At 41.5% G+C, this 25,319-nt stretch overlaps 1 protein-coding gene across 1 annotated transcript in view; it reads left to right on the top strand.

Moving 5' to 3' along the window:
• Window positions 1-1,100: 1,100 nt before the first annotated feature.
• The window catches only part of AR (androgen receptor), a 184,689-nt gene continuing 160,470 nt past the window's right edge, over window positions 1,101-25,319 (top strand). The window contains exon 1 of the mRNA XM_081222444.1: window positions 1,101-2,625. Within this exon, the coding sequence (XP_081078570.1) occupies window positions 1,109-2,625 (1,517 nt within the window). The 5' untranslated portion in view covers window positions 1,101-1,108. The remainder of the gene's footprint in view (window positions 2,626-25,319) is intronic.

Genomic DNA, 25,319 nt, shown 5'->3' with positions numbered 1-25,319 from the left:
CCGGGGAGCCAGCGTGCAGCGAGAGCCAGAGGGTCCGGAGCAAGCCTGGAGGCAGAGGAGGCGACGAAGGGAAAGCGACCGAGCTAGCTGCTTCGGTGTGGTTCAGGAGCCGAAGGGACGCACCGCGTCAACCCCAGCCGGCTCTGGCGACAGTCAACGCCTCTTGCGCCGCGGCGGCTTCGAAGCCGCCTCTCCGGAGCTGCCTTTTCCTCTTCAGTGAAGTTTTTAAAAGCTGCTGGAGACTCGGAGGAAGCGAAGAAAGTGCCGGGTAGGACTGACGGCTGCCTTTGTCCTCCTCCCCTCCACCCCGCCCCCCTTCCAGGGTCGCCTGTCCTGCTGCTGCCTCCGCCTGCTCCTCTCAAGCCCCCTCAACCCCGCTGCAGTCAGCCCAGCGCAGCCAGCCCGAGTTTGCAGAGAGGTAACTCCCTTTGGCTGCGAGCGGGAGAGCTAGCTGCACGTTGCAAAGACGGCTCTGGGGTGCCAGGAGACCGGGGAGCCGCTTCAGCACTGCAGCCAGAATCTGGCTTTTTAGGCGGTAAGCAGGGCAGACCCCCAGATTCCTCTTACTCCCTCTCCACCTCCCCCTGCACGCCGCTTCCCCCTCCCACCAGTTTGTGGGGCCAGAGATCAAAGGATGAAAAGACAGTCAGGACTTCAGTAGCCCCCCCCAAAAAAAGAAAACAACAACAAACAAAACCCAGACAAACAAAACCCAATAGCAAAACCCATAACAAAACAAAACAAAAAGAAAATAACCTGGTTCTTATTTGCACCTGCTTCAGTGGACACCAAATTCAGAAGGCAGAGGGTTTTCCTCCCCACCCCGCTTCAAGATTCGAGCATCTTTTGAATCTACCCTCCAAGTATTCAGGAGCAGATTGTGAGCCTACCAGGGAAGATCGTGTCCAGCGCGTGTTTCCTCTGCACGAGACTTTGAGGCTGTTAGAATTCTTTGGAGTTGTTACTCCCGCAAGTTTCCTCCCCAGGAGCTTCCTGCAGGTGGGCAACTAGCTGCAGCAACTACGCATAGCAGCCTGTTGAACTCTTCTCAGCAAGAGAAGGGGAGCAGGATAAAAGAATTGGGTGGAAGATTCGTCCAAGCTTAAGGATGGAGGTGCAATTAGGTCTGGGGAGGGTCTACCCCCGGCCGCCGTCCAAGACCTACCGAGGAGCTTTCCAGAACCTGTTCCAGAGTGTACGCGAAGTGATCCAGAACCCGGGTCCCCGGCACTCTGAGGCCGCGAGTGCAGCACCTCCCGGCGCCCGTTTGCAGCAGCAGCAGGAGACCAGTCCCCAGCAGCAGCAGAGTGAGGATGGCTCTCCCCAAGTCCAGAGCAGAGGCCCCACAGGCTACCTGGCCCTGGACGAGGGACAGCAGTCTTCACAACAGCAGTCAGCTCCTGAGGGCCCCCCGGAGAGCGGCTGCGTCCCAGAGCTGGGAGCTGCCTCGGCAGCCGGCAAGAGGCTGCAGCAGCCGCCGCCAGCACCTCCGGAAGAGGATGACTCAGCTGCCCCATCCACGTTGTCCGTGCTGGGCCCTACTTTCCCCGGCTTAAGCAGCTGCTCCACCGATCTTAAAGACATCCTGAGCGAGGCCGGCACCATGCAACTTCTTCAGCAGCAGCAGCAACAGCAGCAGCAGGAGGCGGTATCTGAAGGCAGCAGCAGCAGCAGCGGGAGAGCGAGGGAGGCCACTGGGGCTCCCATCTCCTCCAAGGACAGTTACCTAGGGGGCAGTTCGACCATCTCGGACAGCGCCAAAGAGTTGTGTAAGGCAGTGTCTGTTTCCATGGGCTTGGGTGTGGAGGCATTGGAGCATCTGAGTCCTGGGGAACAGCTTCGGGGGGATTGCATGTATGCCCCGCTCCTGGGAGGTCCACCAGCTGTGCGCCCCACTCCTTGTGCCCCGTTGGCTGAATGCAAAGGTTCTCTGCTGGATGATGGCCCGAGCAAGGGCACCGAAGAGACTGCTGAGTATTCCCCTTTCAAGGCAGGTTACACCAAAGGACTGGACAGTGAAAGCCTGGGCTGCTCTGGCAGCGGCGAAGCAGGGGGCTCCGGAACACTTGAGCTGCCATCCGCCCTGTCTCTGTACAAGTCTGGAGCACTGGACGAGGTAGCAGCTTATCAGAGTCGCGACTACTACAACTTTCCACTAGCCCTGGCCGGGCCGCCGCCCCGTCCGCCGCCTCCCCATCCTCATGCCCGCATCAAGCTGGAGAGCCCCCTGGACTATGGCAGCGCCTGGGCGGCCGCGGCGGCACAATTCCGCTATGGGGATCTGGCGAGCCTGCACGGCGTGGGTGCAGCAGGACCGGGCTCAGGCTCACCCTCAGCTGCCGCCTCCTCTTCCTGGCACACTCTCTTCACAGCCGAAGAAGGTCAGCTCTATGGGCCCTGTGGCGGAGGCGGGGGCGGCAGCGCGGGCGAGGCAGGGGCTGTAGCCCCATACGGCTACACTCGGCCACCTCAGGGGCTGGCGGGCCAAGAAGGTGACTTCCCCCCACCCGATGTGTGGTATCCCGGCGGCGTGGTGAGCAGAGTGCCCTATCCAAGTCCAAGTTGTGTCAAAAGCGAAATGGGCCCCTGGATGGAGAGCTATTCTGGAACTTATGGGGACATGCGGTAAGTTTCTCCTCCTAAAAATGTCTTTAAGCCTAGAGTCAGCTGTCTCCTCCCCGCACGAATGCTCTGTTCTTGGACGAGCTGAACAAGCTTCCACAGAAAGGGCCGCCCTAAATCTGGAGCCTTTCCCTGGACTCCTGGCCTACTAAAGATTCTACCTTTGCGCTCTGAACCCCCACTGTGTGTTCCAGTCCCCACCGCTGTGAGCCCTGGGTTCTGCTGCAAGCCCTTCCAGATTCCTTGACACCCCCCGCCCCCCACCAGCCTCCAAAAATCTTCCCTGCCACTTGGTACTCCATGTCCCGCTGACTCCAAATTTAAATCCAATTGCAAGGGCCATCTTCCGAAATAAAGCCCTTAAGCCCTCCACTACTTCTCCTTCTCCCCGCCCCCAAATCAGAGAACCTGGACAAGAAATATGGGCAATTTCTCCTCTTGAGGTCTGTTAGGGATTGCCCCCCGGCCTGTGGCTGGTCTTGGCAGGTTAGAGGCAAAATAACTGACCCAAGCTTTTCTCAACCCGCTTCCTCCAAAGAGATGAAATGGAGTATGGGATTACTGGAAGAAGGTGTTCTCTGGGTTCTGAGGGCCACTGTGTGAAGAAGGGGTGAAGTCCCTTTGCTGGCAACAAAGAGGACTTGCCCCAGGGTTGGAGGTCGGGAGAGAGACTCCAGCCAGGCAAGATTAGAGCAGGCAAAGGTAGGAGAAAGCCAAATGACCCCTTTCCCCATAAACAATGGGCAGGATTTGCCCTCACAGGTTGACAATGTTGGAACTAGATGGTAGTGTTGGTTTTCTCTTGTAAAGTGTTTATTTGCTCTATGGATTACAGCAGATCCACAGTTCCTACTTTGAGTTTGCATTAGCTCTATAAAGAGGAGAATGTTCTTTTAATGAACAATTTAACCAGGCTTGAGTCTGACTTACAAAAGTGTTGGGAAAAAAGTTTAAAGGATTTCCTGCTATTCCAGTGTGCATAGAAATCTGCTTTTGTGAGAGTAGGGTTTACAAAAGGAATGGGGCTTTTCAATATATTCCTTCATTTTAAGGACATGCTTGCATTTTAAAACATGATATGTTACCTCTAACAAATTAAGTAAGAACTGTTAGGGAACTATGAGCCTTAATCTTGCCCAAGAGTTTTCATCAGGACATGAGAAAAGTGGTAGTCAATTTCATCTTGCGTGTTAAAAATTCTTACTTACCACAATTGAGCACTTTGGAGACCACATTAAAGATTTTTTTCCCAGAAAACTAAGATATTAGTTTATCTCCATGAGGGAGGGAATATTGACTGGGGAACTAACTCCTCAGATCTGCTGGGTGCTGATGTCCTCATGGACGCTGATGTCTTGTTCCGTGTTTCTGTAGCTATTTTCTTTACCTGTGACTTTTCAAAATTTTTTAGACTTAGCATCTTTGTTTGGAGACTTAAATCCAAGAATTTGCTTCCTTTCACTGAGGCTTCTGTTCTTGGAATGTTGATAGCACAGTGTTAGAAAAGAAAGAAGAGGATAGGATTTCATAAAATATTATTTTCTGGGCTACTGAAGAAACAGCTTCTAACCAGGCTTTATATTTTTTAGGTTCTTAAGGTTTGGCTTACAGGATTTTCAAAGGCTTCATTTATATTGTCAGTCTTCTCTAGTTAATTTGAAGTTTGTTTGTTTGTTTTTAATTTTTGCAATGTGGTTATACTGTGGGACAAAAGGTCTTCATTTTATAAGAACAGATTTACTTGCTAGAGTATTTTTTTTTCCCTAGGGCGGTTGCTAGTCAGCGGAGCTCTCTTCTACTGTGAACTATTTTTTTTTTGGCGGGGTTGGGGGGGAATGTATAAGGTGCTTCATGACCTGCCCAGTCACTGGAACCATCCTGTCACACTTCTGTATGCCTCCCCCAACACCCAAGTAACTCAGTTAACAGGGAGGAGATGAATGATTCCACAAATTTGTTAAGAGATGTGTGTGTGTGTTCAAAGACATAACCTGAAATTTTCAGAAAGTGGCTAGAGAGCTTTTAATTAGTTCTTCCCATCAGGTGTGCAGTAAGCTAGGTGATTTTATCCCAGGTCTTCATGGAAAAACTTCTCTATTTCTAAAACCTGCATAAATTAATGACCTCAACTAGTGAGACATTAGCAGTACCCGAAGAAAGTACAAGTTTATTTAATCTTTCCTGGTTTGTGATTGCTGCACTGGTTATAGGAATCTAGTGAAAGGGAAAACTGGCATTCCTGTCTTGTGTGTTGACAAAGATTTTTCATTTCTAGGACAAAGAAAATCCTTGAATCAGGTTTTTGAAAATTTATCAATTTCATCAGAATTCAACCAATCCCAATCTAAAAGTTGGTATTTTCTTACTTTCTCTTTCTTTCCCTCACTTTGTAGGGGCACAGTTTGGTGAAAGAGAAGGAATTATTTTAAGCCAAAGCTAGAGCTTCCACCCTCTCTGTATTGCATGCATTATATGCCAGCTTTGAGGTAAAAATCTCAACATTCTAGAGACTTTCAGTAATCTGTTGGATTACTCCCTTTTCCAATTGTGTGTGTGTGTGTGTGTTCATACACGTTATTTAATTGTAGGGTCTTTTTTTAAACTTAATAACTTCTGGAATAGCTCTGTGTTCTTATACATCTACAATATTTCTGCTGAGAGGAGAGAGGCCTAAGGTGGTCCTTTAATTTTTTTTTTTTTACTTATTTTAGCATGTGGTATGAGTGGAAGGAATAATAAAAAGTGATAGGGCTTGTGTGAGACCCTGATAATATTTTATGGAGCTGTCTTCCACCAAGATCAAATAAGACTACAACTTTGTTAATTGGCCACTGTCTCACTTGACAGAAGTAGGGCCCTTTATATGCCAGCAAACAGCGTAATAATATGACAAATATTTATTCTTGGGAGATGAGACCAAGGGGAGCCTGTTCAGGAATTAGAGTTGGGGTTTAAATAAATTATCCAGATGCAAAAAGAACATTTTAATTTTTCTCTTGATAATTTGTTCTGGTCTTCATAATAGGTAGTATTTTAGTAGTGCTTTGAAATTGGCAAATCCTGCCTTTCTCCATTAGTTGTTTCAAAAGAAGTCATTTTATTAATTCCCCTTTCCATCTCCTCTCCTCTCCACAGTTATCAAGTGACTTTTTATGACTATCTTGCAAGGAGCAGTTTGTCTTTTTTGTAAATCTGAGTTTTGCTTTCAGAATGACGCTCTCTGTCCATAGGCCTTCAGGGTCAATCAATATGTTGGAAAGAAGCATCCTTTCTTCACGGTCGGCAAATAACTGGTGAGTTCTGTCTGGGTACCAGTAATCAGAACCCGAGGACCAGATAGCCACACTGGGTGGTACCCCATTTGAAAATATGTGCAAGATGTAGTGATGGAATTCTTCTCTTGGTTGTCCACAGAGTATTTCTCTCATCTTGGCCAAAGGTTAACATCAGTGAGAGACATTTTTGAAGAAGCTTGCAGCTTTCCTGTTGCAGGGCCACTTAAGGGAGCTTTCTTGTCAGTGCTAATTTTGCCTCATCAGACTTCCATTCTTTTTAGGCTGTAAACTTTGATATTAATATATTGAATTTGCTGGCACATTTCATTTTCTTTTTTAAATGTTTTACCTCCCTGTAGTAATTTTCTCATCTGGTATACATATATGTATTTAAACCAAACAATTCTTTCGTCTCCCGACTCTTACTTGTACTGTGGCCGCTCTTGGTGGGATTATGTGAGTTGGAGTTAGGGACATGGACAATTTTATTATTATTGTTATGTACGGTGATATCAAGACCACCAGTTTCATTCAGAACTGTGCTAAGCAGAAAGCAGAATGCCAGCTGGTTGTGGTAAACAAGGGGCTTATTTTATAACCAAACCTGAAATCATGATTCTAAAAAATAGAAAGCAAATAAAAATCAAGTTTTGTGAGGTTGGTTGGAGAGGGAAAAGGAAACCTCTCCCCCCCCCTTTCTCCACCATTTTCTCTTTGTCCGCAGCTTCCTTAAGTGCTGCCTGTACCTGATTTTCTTTCTTTCTACTCCCTTCATGCTTTTGATATTGGAATATAGACTTTTTTTTCTACTTTTCAGGATATTTTTTCTCATTACACCTGTGGCATGCTCCTAAAGAATTTTTTTTTAATCTGGAGAGTAACAGATCAGATCAACCTCAGCACCTTTCTTTTAAGACTAGATAACTTGAAGAAATTGCAAAATGAATAGCTGGGCTTTTTTTACCTTAAGGTTAGAGACTGATTCAACAGTTGCTGAGGGAGCTGAACTAGATGGCTTGAGGACTTGGTGATTTAATGAAGTATTTTGCTGGCTGCTGTCTCTGTCTCTTGTTCTCTGTCTCTCTCTGTCTACTGGCTATTTTGGCAACGTTTTCTCAAAACCTGAGAATAACTGGACCCTCTCGCCTCTGAGACAGCTCTGTATGGATCAAACTTCTGCAGTGCTTTCACAAATGCCTGATCTATATGTGACGGTGCTTGCTAGAATTATCTGGCTGGGCTAATATGGTGATGCTATATGTGAATTAATCATTTAAAAAAAAAGAAAGGTATTGAAGAAATTATTCAGCCTCAGAATTTGCCTGCCAGCATTACATCAAGTTCTGAGATGTTGAACTCAGAGTAAGTTATCCTCATCCTAGGCACAAAGTTGACTTTTTTTCCTTCATTGCTTGTAAAGCTCCATACAGTTATCAGTATTGGTTGGCATTTGCCATATTGAAGAGAATGTGAAATATGAAATCTCATATTTATATAGGACTCTTTTCAAAGAAAAGACCCAGCATCTTCCAGTTTATTCACTAGCACTCATGTAAGTTTGAGTAAGCCAGGAGGGTGCTTAGTGAACCTCCCTTTGCTAGTTGAGGGAGTAGAAGTTGTTGCATTTTCTATAACGTTTGTTTACCATAGGGAAACCTCTCCAGAGTGGCACTTCCTAACTTTTTTTCTTGATCTTTCCCACCTGACAGATGATGTTTTAGATTTTTGCTCAGTAAGGGCTACTTTAAGTGACTGCTGCTGTGATTTATGCACAGTTCCTTGCACACTCATGAATGCTGCCATCCCTTCTCTCTTACACCAATTCCTGTTGCCAACCTACAGGGCAGAGCAGTGTTGAGAGTGGCTCATCTAGATAAGCGTATAGCTCTAAAGTACTGGTTACTTGAGAATGCTGCCAATTTAGATCATGCAGTACCTAAATTTTATTTTTTTTTAATCAACAGCTTTATTGAGACATAATTCACAATATATAATTCACCCATTTAAAGTATACATACAATTTAATGGTTTTTATTATATTCAGAGTTGGGCAACCATCACCGCAATCAATTTTAGAACATTTTAACCACTTAGCAGTCAAACCCCACCCCAACCCTGAGCAACTATCAACCATCAGTCTACTTTCAGTCTCTATGGATTTGCTTATTCTAACATTTAATATAAATGGAGCCATGCAATATGTCACCTTTTGTGACTAGCTTCTTTCATGTAGAATAACATTTTCAATGTTCATCCATGTTGAAGCACATCTCAATACTTTCCATTTTATGGATGTACCTCACTTTATCTATCCATTCATCAGTTGATGGACATTAGAGTTGTTTCAACCTTTTGGTTATTATGAATAATACTGCTATGAACATTTATGTACAATATTTTTTTATGAACATGTTTTTAAATTATTTTGGGTACATACCTAGGAGTGGAGTTTCTGGATCATATAGTAACTCTGTGTTCAACCTTTTGAGGCACTCCCAAACTGTTTTTAAAAGTGGCTACACCATTTTACAATCTCACCAGCAATGTATGAGGGTCCAGTTTCTCCACATCCTGCCAATACTTGTTATTGTCTTTTTAATTATAGACATCACAGTGGGTGTGAAGTGGTATCTCAAAGTGGTTTTGATTTGCATTTCTCAAATGACTAATAATATTAAGCATCTTTTTATGTGCTTATTGACTGTTTGTATATCTTCTTTGCAAACAGGGTCTTTGCTCATTTGTAATTAGATTATTTGTCTTATTGAGTTGTAAGAGTTTAAAAAATATATATTCTAGATACAAATCCTATAAGAAATTACAATTTGTGAATATTTTATCACATACTCTGAGTTGTCTTTTCACTTTCTTGATGGTATTCATTGAAGAACATGCTTTAAAAATTTTGAAGTCCAATGTACTTTTTGTATGTAGCTTGTGATCTTTGTATCATATCTAAGAAGGTTTTGCTTAATCCAAGGTCACAAAGATTTACACTTAGCTTTCGTTCTAAGAGCTTTATAGTTTTAGCTGTTAAATGTAGGTTTTTGATCAATTTTGAATTATTTTTTATGTAAATATCTAGTCACCACAGCACCATATGTTGATTCTTTCCCTATTTAACTGTCTTGGCACCCTTTGTGTAAAATTAGTTGACTGTAAATGCTTTTTTCTGGACTCTGGGCTAAATTACAATACATTGATCCTATACCAATACCACGGTGTCTTAATTACTGTAGGTTTTTAATAAGTTTTGAAATGAGGAAGTGTGAGCCCTCCAATTTTGTTATTCTTTTTCAAGATTGTTTTTGACTGCTGCGGGTCCTTTGAATTTCTGTATGCATCTTAGGATCAGCTTGTCAGTTTCTACAGAGAAGCCATTTGGGATTCTGATAGAGGCTGCATTGAATCTGTAGATCAATTTGGGGAGTGTTGTCATCTCCACATTAAGTGTTCTGATCCAAGGCCATGGAATGTCTTTCCATTTATTTATGTCATTTTCACTTTTTTCAACGTTTTGTAGTTTTAAGAGTATAAATTTTTGCACTTCTTTTGTTTAATTAGTTCCTCAATGTTTTAATTTTTGATGCTACTATGAATGGAATTTTCTTAATATCCTTTAAAATTGTTCATTGCCAGTATATAGAAATATAACTGATTTTTGTATATTGACTTTGTATCCTGCAACCTCGCTGAAAGTACCTGAATTTTGAACCCCTGTGGGACTTAAGAGGCAAAAGGTTTCTGCTGCTGTGTTAAAAGTTAAAGCATACTTTGTTTCATCCTGTATGAAGGCTGCATAAGGACACTCTTCTCAATTTTCCTCAACTGTGAATTAGAACTGGTAATGCCAGCCCCTTCCTGGATGAATAGAAGAGTGTCTCTAAAATTTTCAGGTCTTCAGAGAGCAGTAGAGAAGAAACATATTAATAAGGTTTATACAGTTAATAGTCCTCTTTTTAGTATTTGGATTTGGGAACTACTAGCAAGGGGATGAGGAATAATAATTTCTATGCACTAAACTAACATGAAGAGGTAACAGATGCAAACTAAGCCAAAGAAATCACTAGTTAGCTGTATTTGGCTTATGTTTAGGTTTGTGTAAGCAGCGGGAGTCACAATTTTATGTTTTTATATGTTGTCCTTTAGATAAGGTAAATGCCACCACTCCTTCTGGTGTGTATTTGTAGATGAAGAAGTGGTCCATTTACTCTCATATAATTTGGGCTTCTTTTTCAGGGGTGTACTCTATAACCGTAAAGAAGAGGTAAAATTTACCTATAAAGGGATTGAACTTTGGTCTTATTAACACTCTAGGCTAAGGGTCATATCTAATCAGCTATAGCTATTGTGTCCTGAAAATGGTAAGTGAACGGCAGGCCACTGAACAAAAGGTCCTCTTGTGACATAGTTGTCTTTAGAGATGACCCTAATAAAGTGATTTTAAAAAGTATTCATCAATCAACCACATTTCATTAAACACCTGATATATGCCCATCTGTGTACTAGAGAGAGATCAGGGTAAAGGGAACACAATTCAGGGAGAATTTTGAGATCACTGCCCTCAAGGAGCTTATAGCTATTGAAACAAAAATAAAAACAAAACAGAACGGCAACACCATGATGCCAGTATGATGAGATGCTGGATTGTATGGTATGCATTTTTTAAATGCAGATATCCAAAAAAGAAATGGATCAACATAGGTGGAAGTGGTCAACAATATTATCTGTGGCTGCTTTTTATCCTTATGGATGAGGTTGGGACATGATTTAACTCAAGCAATAGATTATAGGTCTTGATGAATATTTCAGATACCAGAAGGTAGTATTTCTGGAGAGACAATGAAGAGTGAACTCAAGTAAGGGGTTGGAATCTATTTCTCCTTTTTCAACAGTGCCACCCCAGTCAAGTCAGTTACTAGTTACTTTCTCATTTTTGGCTATATTGTTGCACTTGCTGGGAACATGTTTTGATGTCTTTGACTATACAAGTCTGCAATGTATGAGGAATTAATTAAAACTGAGTGTGATTAATGGGTCTAAGTTTGGCGTGAGAGCCAATAAAGATGCCCAGTGTGGTAGTCAGATCAAGAATTATTATTCTGCTCTCAAGTTTTCCATTGATCATGGTGGCTTGCTTTGAGGTTCTGTATAAGTGGGGTTTCAGGGTGTTGGTTAAGGGAGAGAAGCAAGGAGCACAAGTCAGACAATTCTGGGAGTAAGGGGAACATGGAAACTTTTCTTTATAAGGCCTTTGCTGAATTAGGTGATGTAGCTTTAAAATGGCCAACCCCTTAATTATGGGTTCTGTTTTGTGCAAATTGAGTGTGTTCCTTGCTTGAGGAAGAGTAGTCTTACTATCTGGCTGCTAGGGGGACTGCAAGTGTCCTGTGACAAGGTTTCCCTGGAAATAGTTGGCCTCCTTTGGTGGATTCAACATGTCACAGAATAACTTGAGCCAGAACCACCTAGTACCAGACAATAAATAAGCTACAGTGGTACTTACTATTTTATCTGGGATGTTCTTTTCCAAAGTGCAAAACATTTTTAGTAGGACTATTTGACTCCTTGACACCTTTTTCTGAATGTAGCGCAGGGAACAGTGACATTGGACATATTCCAGTAACACTTTACAGTTTACAGAGTTGTTTCCATTACTGCATTTCATCCACATTTCTACCATATACAAGTAGCCAGGTTTACTGTGTTTTAATACTCTCCATACTATTATAATACTGTCATTCCCATTGTATATATTATGTTCAGAGAAGTTAGGTGACGTGTCTAAAGTCAAACAGCTTCAAGGTGGTGGAGCTGGGATTTCAGGCCCACTCTTTGTTCCTCAAATCAAGTGTTCCTTTTTTATCACACAGGTTGCTCACCTCATAGATAGGGAATAGGAGAGTCAGAGAGGCAAAATAACCTTAACAAGTATCAATAGAAATTCATGAAGCTCTTAAGGCTTCTGGGTCTTTTACCCACTTACTGGACTGATGGATTGGCTTGTGTGGACATTCAAATTGCCAACAGTCTTGCCATCCTACTTTATAGACTGCATTTATTCGACAAATACTTACTGAGCCTTTTATACATCAAATTCTATACTAAGCACCTGTGACACAGCAATGAACAAGGCAGACAAAAATTCCTCCCTTCATGGAGTTTACAGTTTATTGAAAGGAGACATGTAGAATATATCTGATGGTGATAAATGTCATGAAGAATAATTTAGCAGAGTGTGAGGAATAGTGATTGATAGTGGGAAGGACTATTTTATATCTGTTGGTCAGAGAAGCCCTTACTGAGAAGGTGATATTTGAGCAGAGACCTGAAGGAATTAGGAAGTGAGCCATAGGGATATCTGGAGTTAGAATATTCCAGATACAGACAACCACAAGTAGAAAAGACCTGAGGCAGGAGCATACTTTTTATGACGGACAATAGCAGAGAGGCCTGTATGGCAGTTTAAGTAAATGGAGAGTGATAAGAGATGAGATCAGAGTTAATAAGGGACATCTCAGGTCTTCCTTAGGACTTTGGTTTTTACTCCGATATGGGGAGTCATTGGAAGATTTTGAATAGAGGAGTAACATGATCTGACTGATATTTTAACAGATTCTCTTCTTCAGAACATCCACCACTCTTTGATATTTTATACATTTGTTTGTTTACTGATTGTCTGTGTGGAGAAAACACTGTAAGAGCAAGGGGAAAGCAAGGAGATGAGGCTACTGCAGTGATCCAGGTAAGAGATGATGGTGGTTTAGACCAGGGGTTGTTGGTAGAGGAGATGAGAAGTAGCTGGGTTCTTGATGTGTCTTCATGGTAGATCCTACAGCATTTACTGACAGACTAGATACTCATTGTGAGAAAAAGAGAGAAGTAAAGGCTGATTGCCAAATTTTTGATGTGAGCAATTTGAAAAATGTGATTACCATTTACTGAAATGATGAATATTGTAGGTAAAGCCAGTATGTGTGTAGGGGTGGGTAGGAATCAAGAGTTTGATTTTTGATGTATAAAGTTTCAGTTATTTGGTGAACATCCTGTTGGCTTCTTCTTAGTTTTCATGCAGTGCCCTTAGCTTTCTGCTTTTCAAGGAGATTAAAACCTTAGAGACCACCTAGATTGTTGGTGCCTTCTCACTTCTCTCCTTTTGCTTTATAGAGGCCTAGAGAGGAGTGGAGTCTTGTCTAGGGCGAAACAACAAGCTGGCAACATAACTAGAGCACAAACTTAGTTCTCCTGGATTCCAGCTTGGTGCTTCTTAGCATTATTCTGAGACCTCATTTTGGGGGTGGTGTGAGTTTCTTCTTCTTGCCCAAACCTTAAACCAGGTAACTAAACTAAATAATGAATAAAAACCTAGAACACCACGCAAAGTGGCTGCTGCCTTCAATCGAACCAAAATATTGTTATTATGTTTTTACTGAACTACACACCAAAATAATTTATCCATGAAAAACACAGTAAGTAGACTTTTAAAGGCCACTGAGCTTTGATCTAAGCTGAAACTTACAAATATCTGGAACATAAATGGCCTGAGATTGTAGGCTATTAGAGTCTATGGAACATGGGAAACCATCTTGTCCAGTTTGGTCATTTTATGAATGAGGTGCCTGAGGCAGAGAGATGGAAAGGAATTTGAACAAAGTCACACAGAAAGCTAGTTTCTTTTAGTCAGAGCCTATTCTGGGGGTTAGCTGTCTGTTGCTCCTTTGGAAAATTCTATGTTGGAAAAGTGATTCCCCACTCAGAACAAAGAATTATAATAGCAGTAATAATGATAGAACTTACTGTGTGCCAAATTTTGGTGCCTTACATGGGTTAACTAATTTAATTCTCACAAAAACCTTGGTAAATAGTCCCAGAGAGGTTAAGTGACTTGCCCAAAGGTCACACAGCTAGGAAGTAATAGAAGTCTGGCTTGTAACTGCGAGGTTCTAACCACTGTTTAGTACCAACAGGTTCTCAGATTAGCTAGCCATTCACCTCTACTATCCCAAAAGACTGGTGACTAGGGTGACCTCATTAAGCACTGACCCTATATAGTCCACTGATCCTCACAGAATACCTGAGTTCCTGGAGATTAAAGTGGAGGTGGAGGGACATAAAGGGGGTGGTGGTAAGAAGTTGATCATTTACAATAGGGATTGGAAAGCAGAACTACAGAAATTGTTGAAAAAGGCCTGGAGATTCCAAGGTGGTTGAAAATCTCAAAACCCATTACAAACCTGGGCAATGCAATGCCTGCTTAAATAGGAGAGAAATCAAAGTAAGAAAAATAAAATAGCTGATTTCTTGAATTCAGGAACTCTTTTATGTGTTTGACATGTGTTAATTCATTTAGTTCTCAAAATAACTCCCTGAGGTAAGTAGGATTATCATTTCTATGTTACAGGTGAGTGAATAGTAACAGAACAATTAAGTAACGTGCCCAAGGTTATAGAACCAGTAAGTGAAAGAGACTATATTAGAATCTAGGTAGCTCTGCTCCTCAACTTATATTATTTTCCACTACATTTAGGGAAAGGAGTGCTATTCATATTATAGAATTTTTTAATGCAAAAACATTGTGCCTGAGCTTCCAATATTGAGCAACTCTTGTCCTTAATATACACCAGTTTTGGACTTCCCTGGTGGTGCAGTGGTTGAGAGTCCGCCTGCCGATGCAGGGGACCCGGGTTCGTGCCCCGGTCTGGGAGGATCCCACGTGCTGCAGAGCAGCTGGGCCCGTGGGCCATGGCCGCTGAGCCTTCACGTCCGGAGCCTGTGCTCCGCAATGGAAGAGGCCACAACAGTGAGAGGCCCGCGTACCGCAAACAGAACAAAACAAAACAAAAAAACAAAACACCAGCTTCTTTTAAGGACTCTTAGAAGGAAATGTACTTATCCAAGGGCACATGGTGAGTAATTAGTAGAACCAGAGTCTGAACTCGAGACTCCAGACTGCCAAACCTCTTTACATTTTATCACTCTGTTTCCATTCTCACACTGACTTGTCTCCTTTTATTCCTCTTTCTGTATTGCCCTGCCTCTCACTTTTTTAAAATAAACTTTCTGCATCAGCAAGATTGGACAGAGAATGGGAGAATGATCAGGATCCATGTCCTACCAGCCATTGTCAAAAGGAACAAAAACTTCAGGAAAAAATGTCAGCATATGGGATTTGCCCTAAATAAGAAGGGGAACTTCCCAGTATGAGAAAATGCTACCTCTGTTCTTCTAACCCAAATTGGTTGTGCAAGATTCCATAGGAAGTCATGAATATAATTGTCAGATGACTTTTTTGTTATTGTGGAAATGTAAGAAGGCCACTATGAAAGTCTGCTTCTCTCCAGATTTTTTTTTAAGGAAGGTGCAATCTTCCCACTCATATAAGTGACAACTACTTAGGAACTTCTTTTGAAAATTGGCAGTACATAAGAGAAAGCATCTTTCCAAAAGTGTCATATTGGTCCACTTCTCTGAAGCATTGTCCAACCTCTGATTAGATGATGAGGTCTCATAAACTGAGAGTTGGAAGTAAGATGGAAACTCCTTTGATGTTTGGGTGCAGAAAGGATTTCAAAACATATTTTGAGTCTGTTTACTTTACCTACCCCTCCTTCCCTTTCACCTTTGTTTAAAAAGACAAAGGTTAGCAAGTGTGTAGTCTGTTGGAGTTTCCAGTTGTTCATTTGAAAAATCTGTTTGATCAGGCGTTTAAATAAAAAGGACCAAATTATACTGAGGTATTTCAGTCACCAGCTACCTAATAATAAACCAAAAACCTTAACCATACTCATATTTTTGTATGTCATTTTCTTTGGACACCTGCTAAGCCTTGTTGAGGTGCTAGATTGACTCAAAATGTGCCATTATCAGAGATGACCCCACAGTGTCTGGGAAAAGCTTCACTGGAAGCTTTTGGAATTAAGGTAGTGAAACAATGTGTTGTTGTTTACCGAAGCCTTCTCTGTCATTCCCTCTCCCTGAGTTCCAGTCCTCATCACCTCTTGCCTGGATTAGTGCAGTGACCTCATGCCTGCTCTCCCTAGACCTCTGTGCTGCTCTCTGATTCATATTGTATTCATCCTACCAGATTAACTTTCCCAAAACTCAGTTACAATATTGTTAGTATCTTCCTTTAAACATCCATTAGTCTATAAGCTCCTTGAGGGTTAGAACTCTGTTTAATTTATCTCTGTATTCTCAATGCTTAGCACAGAAGAAGGCTTCCTGAGCAGTTGTGTAATGCATGTTTGAAATTGCAGCTCCTCTCCATTTGCTTATAGGTTAAAATACGAATTCTTTAAGTCTGGTGTTCAAAGCTTTTCATTATCTGTATTACTTTTCCAGCCTCAATTCCTATAATTCCTCTACAGAAATCTTTAACTCCAGCCACATGGATCTGTCACCTTAAACCATTGTCACCCCTTTTTTCTTTGAACTCGTTGTTTTTCCTATTATTCCTTTGGCCTTGAAGACTATCCCAATTTTAATACCATCTATTTTTCTAAACTTAGCTCAAATATAGTCTCATATGAGATGAAATTTCTCATCCCCTAATCCATTGAGAAAGTTATCTCTGTGACATGATATGGTTGAAAGAAGGTAGGCTTCAGTTTTCTTCATCTGTAAACTAGTGCTCTAAATCTCTAGATTATAAGACTTTTGCAAGGAGATGATCAGATGACGTGATGCATGATGGATGTCAGGTATAAGTCAAGAGTTAGTGCTTAATATCTTTTAGATTCAGCCCTTTTTTCCTTCTCCACTGATATATACTTAGTTATTAAATTATAATTATTTGTATGCTTATCTTATATATCTTTTTAAATTGTACTCTCTTTTAGGGCAAATGTTGTTTCATGGATATATTTGTGTAAATTATACAAAACACATAGCTTAGCGTTTGGCTCATAGTAGGTATTCCATAAACATTTATTTATTATTATTATTTATTCAGGAGGTATTCCATAAACATTTATTTATCCAAACATTTATTATTGGCTCAGAATCTGAGCCAATCATATTAAGTGCCAAAAACAAATAATGGATTATAAGTTCAATTAATAGAAATATGGGATTCAGAATAAAGGAAGTGAATTCTGGTCAGACCATATTTACAATGCGGTGTGCAACCCAATTTTTCATGAGGCATCTCCCCTTGTAAAGCATGGAGAAGCTGAGATGCTGAGTTGGGTATGGAAAGGGAGGTAGGGAGCAATGGACATAAATATTGTCTCAATATATCTGAAGGGCTGTCATAGAATAAAGGAGTTAGATATTTTCTGTAGTACCTCAAAGGGCAAAACCAATGAGGATAGATTGCAGTTCAGTAAAAGGAAGACATTTTCTCATAGTGGATTCACCCTATATTGGAAGTTTCCAACAAGGACCAAATGAGTTTTGGGGTGTCTGTGTGTGTTTGTGTGTGTTTATCAAATTAGTTGCTAACGTTTCACGTAAAAATTCAGATTTCCAGTTTGGGAAATGAAGATCTGGAGTTATTGGGACTACATTCCTGCATGACAGTAACCAGCTGGAGGTGAGAAGCAAGTGCTCCTCTAGATGGAGCATGTACTTTCCAGTTTACCCAGACACGAATAACCTGCTGTATTCATTTAAGTTACTTGCTTGACTGTTCTAGGCATTTGAATTTGCCATCTCTGTCAGATCAGGGACCTGGGCAAATCTTGACAGCCTTCCTTATCCCAAGGGCTTTTCCTCCTCATCTAGGAGGGACTAAAGAAAAGTACAAGGGATGCTGCAATCATATCTGGCTTGGCTTTCAGTTCTGGCACAACCATTTACCAACTCTATGACCTTGGGTGAGTTAACTTAACCTCTCTGAACGTCAACTCCTTCATCTGTATAATGCTCTCCTCACAGCATTACTGTGAAAACTAAATAAAACAACTAGATAAAGGGCATGCCACTTAGTAGATGATGAAATACTAGTTCCCTTCTTCTTATTCTTGGCATCTTTTATGTCCATTGGGAGTATCACATAAGTAGTAAGTTCACCCTCATTGAAGGCATTCAAGAAGAAGCTGGACTTGTTGGACACCATGTATACAGGGAAGAGGTTTAAACTCATAGTAGGTGATTTCCACAGTCACTTTCTAACAATTTAAAAGCCTATCAATAACTCCAAAATGCCCATCTGGATGATTTTAGACATACATCGCAGAGTTAGGGACTTTTAATAAACAACAGATAGGATGAGGGCTCTTGGAGAAAAATTTGGGGTCAGGGCTAAAATATAATGTGTTGACATTCAGGAATAGGCTTTGGCACCTGACAGATTTTAGTTTAAATCCTGAGTTTGACAATTACCAACTGTGTGTTCTGGGCCACTTAATCTTATTTTCAGTTTCCTCATTTATATAATGAAGATATTAATACTTCTCTCATTGGGTCCTTGTGAGGATAAGTGAGATAATGAATGTAAAACATCTTGACCAGTGCCTGGCCTAGAATAAAAGCTTGATAAATGGTTCTCCTCCTCTTCCTCCTCCTCATTATTATTATTATTAGACCAGACCAGCAGAGCTTGGGAAAACTCATGGCTAGACTCTGAAGTACATGAGCCTTTCCTCAGGCCACTGCTGTCCCTTCCTCCCCTCCACAAAGCTCTGTCTCCAAAACACTTTGGCCGGAATGTAAGTGTGAGGTCATTGCAGATAACGGGAGTGTGATTTGCTTTGGTAATGCAAGTTATTCAGTTACTTCCCTCAGCCCAGCTGAAATCTTTTACTAGTGGATGCTTGTTTCAAAGTGAAAGACTGAGCTGGTCTGAGAAGACAGGGAGAGTGAGAAGACCACTCCTCTCAGCTAGAGGTCATGGTCCTCCACAGGGAACAGAATGACCCAGTGCAAAGTCTGGGCCCTTGGTGAGTTTGGGGCCCCTACATTTAAACAAGTCACTCCATTGCATACATTGATCCCCTTCCCCCACAGAATCACTGGGCAGGAATTTCCTTGACTCCTTCCATGGCCTGGAACCATCCCCCTTCTCATTCTTGTGCTCTACACAGCTGGCAAACAGCAGACAGCAGAACAAAAACAAGCCTCTTAGCATAGAGAGAGAGCTTCACAGCAATGCTGAATTTGCTTGGGAACCTCATGTTAACAGAGGACCTTCCTGACTGCCTCTCAACACCCCAAACAGATTAAAACATTTTTTTTTACTGTGTCTCAGAGCAGCTCCTTGCCTGGGTATATTTAAAGATCTGCTGAGTCACTGAAGAGTAGGCTGGCATATCACAGGAGGCAAGGACTATACCCTAATCTATGGGGGAGTAAGTTGAGAGGTGAAATCTATCTGACTTCCTCCAGTGGGGACAGGAAAGGTGACCCACTTCTAGCCCCCATGACTCTAGAAAACATCTATTAAGACTTCTTATTCTATCACTTTTGGTTTTCTTCTTAGTTTATAAAAGAGTAAAGATGAGAGGGAGGCAGCACTTGTACAAGTGGGTCAGCTGTCTGAAATTGTAATGCTTCTTTCTGCTATAGGTAGCTGAAAGTAGTATATATCTATTATAGGTAGTATAATTCTTTATACTTTGTCCACCACTGCAGTTCTGAATTTAGTAGTGGAGAAAATGGCAGTTAACAAGTGGTTCATTGTAGGTAAAGATTGGGCTTTTCTCCTATAAACCTGGTTTCATCCTGTAAAGCCCTGAGCTTCTCCTTGGTCCTGGCCTCTTTGAACCCTGTTCCACAGACTCCAAGCCCCTTTCTCTTTCAAGGCAACTGCCCTCTTCTTTGTCCATTGCTGTCTCCCTTCATCTACTTTTGCCATTTCTACTTATTCAGTCTGTATCCCATGACTTACACAGCCTCCCCTCTCTTTCTATCATGCCATCTCCCTCCCATCAGAATCTTCCTCACAGCCCTTCACTTTGCTGGGCATAGGAGCAGAGTGGATCCAAAAGGGATGCTTCTTGGATGACTTTAAAAGGTTGGTATTAAGATTTTTTATCAGTGGCAGCACTAACTTGTTCAGACAGCCATATTCAGGACCTAGAAGAAATCAGACAAGCCAAAATTTGCTTGAAACTGGCAGGAGACCTAGGCCTCTGCCTTCCTCCCCACCACCTTCTTTTATTGAGGTATAATTTATGTATAATATATGTCAATTTCAGGTGTACAACATAATGATTCTATATTTGTATATCCTTTCCCTTTTGCATTCAGTTTTAGATGGTTTTCAGAGGATATGGTGGCTGGCTTTGTTATAGCCAATTGATATGTGAAATGGTAGAGGACTGGAAAATGGAAGTGGAGCCATTGGACATGTTTGAGACTAAATGATTCAAATTCCTGGGAAGTATAAAGTGCTTGAAAGTGCACCAGGTACTTTCAGGCACATTGTCTTCTTTCCTTCTCAAAACCAACTTGGAGGTAGGCACGACATGGATCAAAATCCTTGTTTCACAGATGAAGTAACTGAGGCTGGAGGTAATTGAGGGCCATTCCATGGTAATTTAGACAATAAGTGGAAGAACCAGGACTTGGACCATGTATTTCTGGTTGTGAGCCTTATTTTTTTTCAAGCTCACTATACAGATTTGCTTTTGAATAAATGAATGAATGAGTACACATTTGATTTGGGAACATTATTTTCAACTTTGAGTTAAAGATTTGCTCCATCCTTTGTGGATCATCATTTTAATTATCAGCAATATCAGTCTGGTAAAATGATAAACATTTCATTCATTAATTCACTAATTCATTCTTTTATTCATTAATACATTTCCTGAGTGTCAACTTTGTAACTGACCCTGTGCTGGATTCTGAGGATGAAAAGAGAAATAAGACATCATCTCAGGTCTCAAAGATCTCAGAGACTGGGGACTGACATCTCAATAGTAAACATAAGAACAGATGCTTATGAAATAACATTACCAAAATTTCAAGTCATATCCCTCTTGCATAGTGAGTATGGCCCTCCTAAAAATGGGGATGTCTTTTATTTTGGGTATATGAATATGAAGTTTTAATGACTAACTGCTTTTTAATCTAATCCTATCTTCCTAAGAACAAAAGTGAAGGTTTCAGTGTGTGTGTGTGTGTGTGTGTGCACGTGTGTGCACGTGCAAGCACGCACACTGTGGGTTGAATGTGTGATGATAGATGGGAGCTAGGGGATTGCCAAGTAGGAGATATGGGGGCGGGTTAAGTTGTCCTAGTGGGTTCCAACCCAGTGCGTATGTATTATATAGAGGATCAGGGTGACAAGGATTGTTGTATAAGAGCTGATCTTAGACTTTTCCCAAGTAACCAGTCAGCAGAACTAGAGCATCACTATTTCACTTGCTTTGAAGACATGGCACTTAAGTGTCTTTCCTAGTGTGGGTAAACTAATTATGATCAGATATTACACATTTTGAGCATCTCCCTCTCAGTGCTAGGTGTATATCAAGGTAGTTTCTTGTTTAATCTTTAATCTGATCCTAAACGGTTAATGACTTGTTCAAGGTCATACAATGAGTAACTTAGTGGATTTGGGATTTGAATTTCGGTTTTCAGCTTTTTGTCCTCTGGCCTCACTGCTGTTTTCACTATTCCCCACAACTTCAGCTTTAGTTTTCATAGAGACCATTAAATCTATTCTCCATTAGCCAAAGCTTCTTGCCTCCCTTCAACATTATTCTTCTCTAGAATGTTCTTAAATCTTCAGAAAAGCTTTTACAACCTTCATGAGTACTGTGGCCCAGAGCTTAATCCTGGCTTTTAAGTATCTTGGTTAACTGTAAAATGGAAAATCAAAGTCTTAGCTACTTCAGGAAAAATTAGTTTGGGATGTGAATTTCCTTGGCAACTTGTCATCTCTATTTTACTTCCTTAGCTTTGTAAACTTACCCACAATGTTCTCTGAGAACTAGTAGTAATGAGAATGATGGGGAAAAGCTTCCTTCCCTTCCCTTCCAATAGCCCTTCAGCCAAGGCCACACCCCCTCCTGCTTCCCTATTTTCTGTGCAGACATGGAGGTGGGAGCTAGACATGAGTTCCTTTCAGCCCTGAGTTGATGCCAGGTTTTTCTTTTCCTCCCGCTGAACCAAAGTGGGAGGAGAAGTTGAATGATTACTAGGAGGACGATGAGTGAAGGAAAAGGCAGGGGTACATGAAAGAACAGTGAACGTATGCTTCAAATACCAGGATTTGTGTCCAGACTTTGTTGGTTACTATCTGTGTAACCTTGGACAAGTTAATAGCTGTGAGTCAGAATTTCCTCATCTGTAAATTAGAACATAAATTCTAATTTTATAGATGAAAGGATAAGTCTAAAAGTGTTTTGTAAACTCAGAAAGGGCTTATAGATTTAAAGTGTTGCTTTTTTATGGTCACACAATAATGCTATTCTTCACTGATGAAACCTTGTCCTGTTTTTCCTAAAAGCCTGAACATGTGTGGCTTAAGGGGTGGGTCTTTGCCCCTGTACCAGCCACATTACAGATGTAGTAACTATGGGCTGAGGGCAGTGGACTGCTTAAGCACTGAGAAAGTGTAAAAGGAGGGTTACACATTTAGGGGTCAGCAGACGGCAGGTAAAGAAGACCAAGTCCCTCTGTCACTCTCCAAAGCCCCTCTTATTTATTCAGACTTAGCATCTGAGGCTTGTTTCAAGTAGGCATGTCTATCTGGGCTTTTTTCCTTATTTGTATGTAACAGGCATTTGTTGACTTGGTGAAAAACATTACTCACCTTTCCACTTCTAAGGATTAATTGTGCTTCTCTTCTAGACATCAATTCAAAACAGAGAGTTGAAAGGGGTCAAGCTTATACTAAAGAATCAGAGATTATCAGAATTTAGAGGGGACTCTGGAAATCAGTACTCTTTTGTATGGATTGGGCAGGAAGAGGGATTAGACCAAATTCACAAAACTCATCATAGCACATTCAGATTGGAAATCAAGGACTTCTACTCCCACATCAGTACTAGATGGTTTTAAGGCCTTTTTCAGCTCAGATATTCTGTGATCTCCCTGATTTTTACCCTTTCTATAATACATTGAGGACAATGGGATCTGAGATTCCAGCTCTAGCTAAAGTGGGAATATTTCCCTCCCCTCCCCTTTGTTTTTTTCAGGGACCTAGAAGATGGAGGAAGTGTGATTATCATGTGTAATACCACTGTCAGCATTAGATCATGTTTGTGAATTCTGAATTAGCAAAGAAATGATTAGCATGGAGAGGGCATGTTTGCCTTTCTGCCCCCTCCCTTCTCCCACTTTGTGCATACCAATAAAATTTTTCAGCTCTGATTTGCCAAGCTGCTCTCTTCTCCTGTAGGTGTTAAGAGCAGAGAGGGATTCCTCAGAGGTCATCTGTTTCATCTTACTGCCTTTGCAAAAGCCTGCCTCCAAGGTGCTGGAGGCCTGCTTTGTACAGGACTTTGTACAAGTGTACGAGGGAAATGAATGCAGAGTGCTCCTGACATTCCTTGTCACTTTTTCTCATGATACTCTGACCTCACAGGTGGGAGATTTTGGTTGAAAACTTGGAGCTCAGTGGTGAGTGTTGTAAGATTTGGACTGTGACCTCTAGGGTGCAGCCACACCATTATCTATTAGGCATATAGATCAGCTTGCTTATTAAGCTGTTTTAGTATTAAGTGGTTTGAGGAAGACTACAGTGTAGGTGGGGGATTGTGGTGGGGGGTGAGCAATTCATTATTATTAACATGAAAAAAAAACACTATCACTTAAACCAAGGCTGCTTTTCTCATGCACATTGGCCTGCCTGCAGGACCCTTAGGGACAGGAAGCAGCATGCTTAGTGTCCTCCAGTTTTCAGCCTTTGTGCACAGGATAGGTGTGAGTTTCGGCACATGTATTCTGGCTTAATGCTTATACGTAATTGTGTACCAGACTCTGTGTGTCTCTTTATATGAATCCATTTCTGAACAGTTGTGACACAGAGACCTAGAGACAGCGTCTAACTCTGTGTACTCTCCTAGTGGGACCATGGCTCTTATTTTGTACCTGTGTCTCCGAGTTATCATGCATCTTACTGAGTCAATGTGCCCTTGTGTCTTTTCTTCCATTCTTCCGTTCTTGTGTCTCTGTGCTTTCCTGTATTTTTTCCCTCTGGTTTTGGACATGTTTCTATCTTTGTGGACATCTCTGACTCCCAGCCCATGTGTCACTGCGTCTATGTATATAGCTCTTTGTTCCTGTCAGTGTATGAATTTCTACATCTGCCTGGGTCTTCGAGTGCCAATGCAAGCCAGTTTTGAGATGACCATTTCTGTTTATGTATTAGCCCTTCCCTGTGTGTCTCCTTCTCTGTGTGTCTTTTTCTTTGCCCTTAGTGTCCCTGTCTTCATGTGTCTTTTTATGTGTACGTTTTGATGCATCTGTGTACTTAGTTCATGTTTCTCTGACCTTGTATACTTGTGTCTTGCTTTTCTGGGCCCTTGTACTTTTTGACTTCTTTATGTTTCTGTATGCATCAGTTGGAATTGGCCTCTTCACCTTTTTTGTGCATGTGCTTTCATTTTAGCTTGTGTGAATCAGCTTTGGGAAGAACTGTCTATGTTTGTAATCTGTTGTGTATGTCTCTGTGTGTGTATCTGACTGTATATGTAATGGTCCATGTATCTTTCTGTTTTTCTGTGACCAGATATTTCCATGTAGCTGTCTCTCTGTGTTGGCATCTGTTTCTGTGTTGTTGGCTATATCTTTGTGCATGTGTACCCATTGATCTCACAAGATGCGCATCTGCTTTTTGAGGAATCCACTGGATTATTTTGTGAGATATCTCAGATGTGTTGAACTTACTGTTTATTTTGGGGCTTTCTAGCCACCACGGTACTTAGGTGTGCATTGATACTTAGGTCTGCATAATTCTTCATGTATGATGTCAAAAGAGTAATTTAAGTATTGTACATGTTGTGTCTTTATTGACAGGACACGTGTGTGGGGATAATTGTTGGTAAATGAGTGGTATTTAAATTGTAAACCTTTTCATGCTAATTTCACTGTGTCAGTGAATTAAATTTGAAAGGACTGGCTGTATAAGATATTACATGCTTTTAGAGAAACTCAGCATACTGATGGTAGAGAAGGCATCTATATGTACTGTGAAGTCTTATTTGTGATGTTCATTACTGGGTTAGAAGATGTTACTTCTCTGGTTTTGTTTGGCTTTTTGTTTTGAGGAGTTACTACAGATGGCTCTGAGGTGGACTTAGAGCACAAGGAGTATAGACACAATGGAGAATGAAAAATGACAGAGGGATGAACATGTTCTTCATCTGTATGGAGTCAGCTGGGGGCTCAAGATGGAATTCATAGGAAATGGAACGATGAGGGCCATAGAGAGAAGCTTAGCAGGATCCCATCTTTCCTTGTCCTGGGCTGCTGTGTTCATCCAAGGAAGGCAGTGAGGGAGGGGCAGGGATGAGGAGGAGGCCAGTCCTC

The sequence above is a fragment of the Mesoplodon bidens genome, assembly GCF_964165515.1.
Source record: "Mesoplodon bidens genome assembly, chromosome: X".
NCBI lineage: Eukaryota > Metazoa > Chordata > Mammalia > Artiodactyla > Ziphiidae > Mesoplodon > Mesoplodon bidens.
The sequence above is the reverse complement of the archived record's forward strand: the minus strand, read 5'-3'. Positions and strand labels throughout refer to the sequence as shown.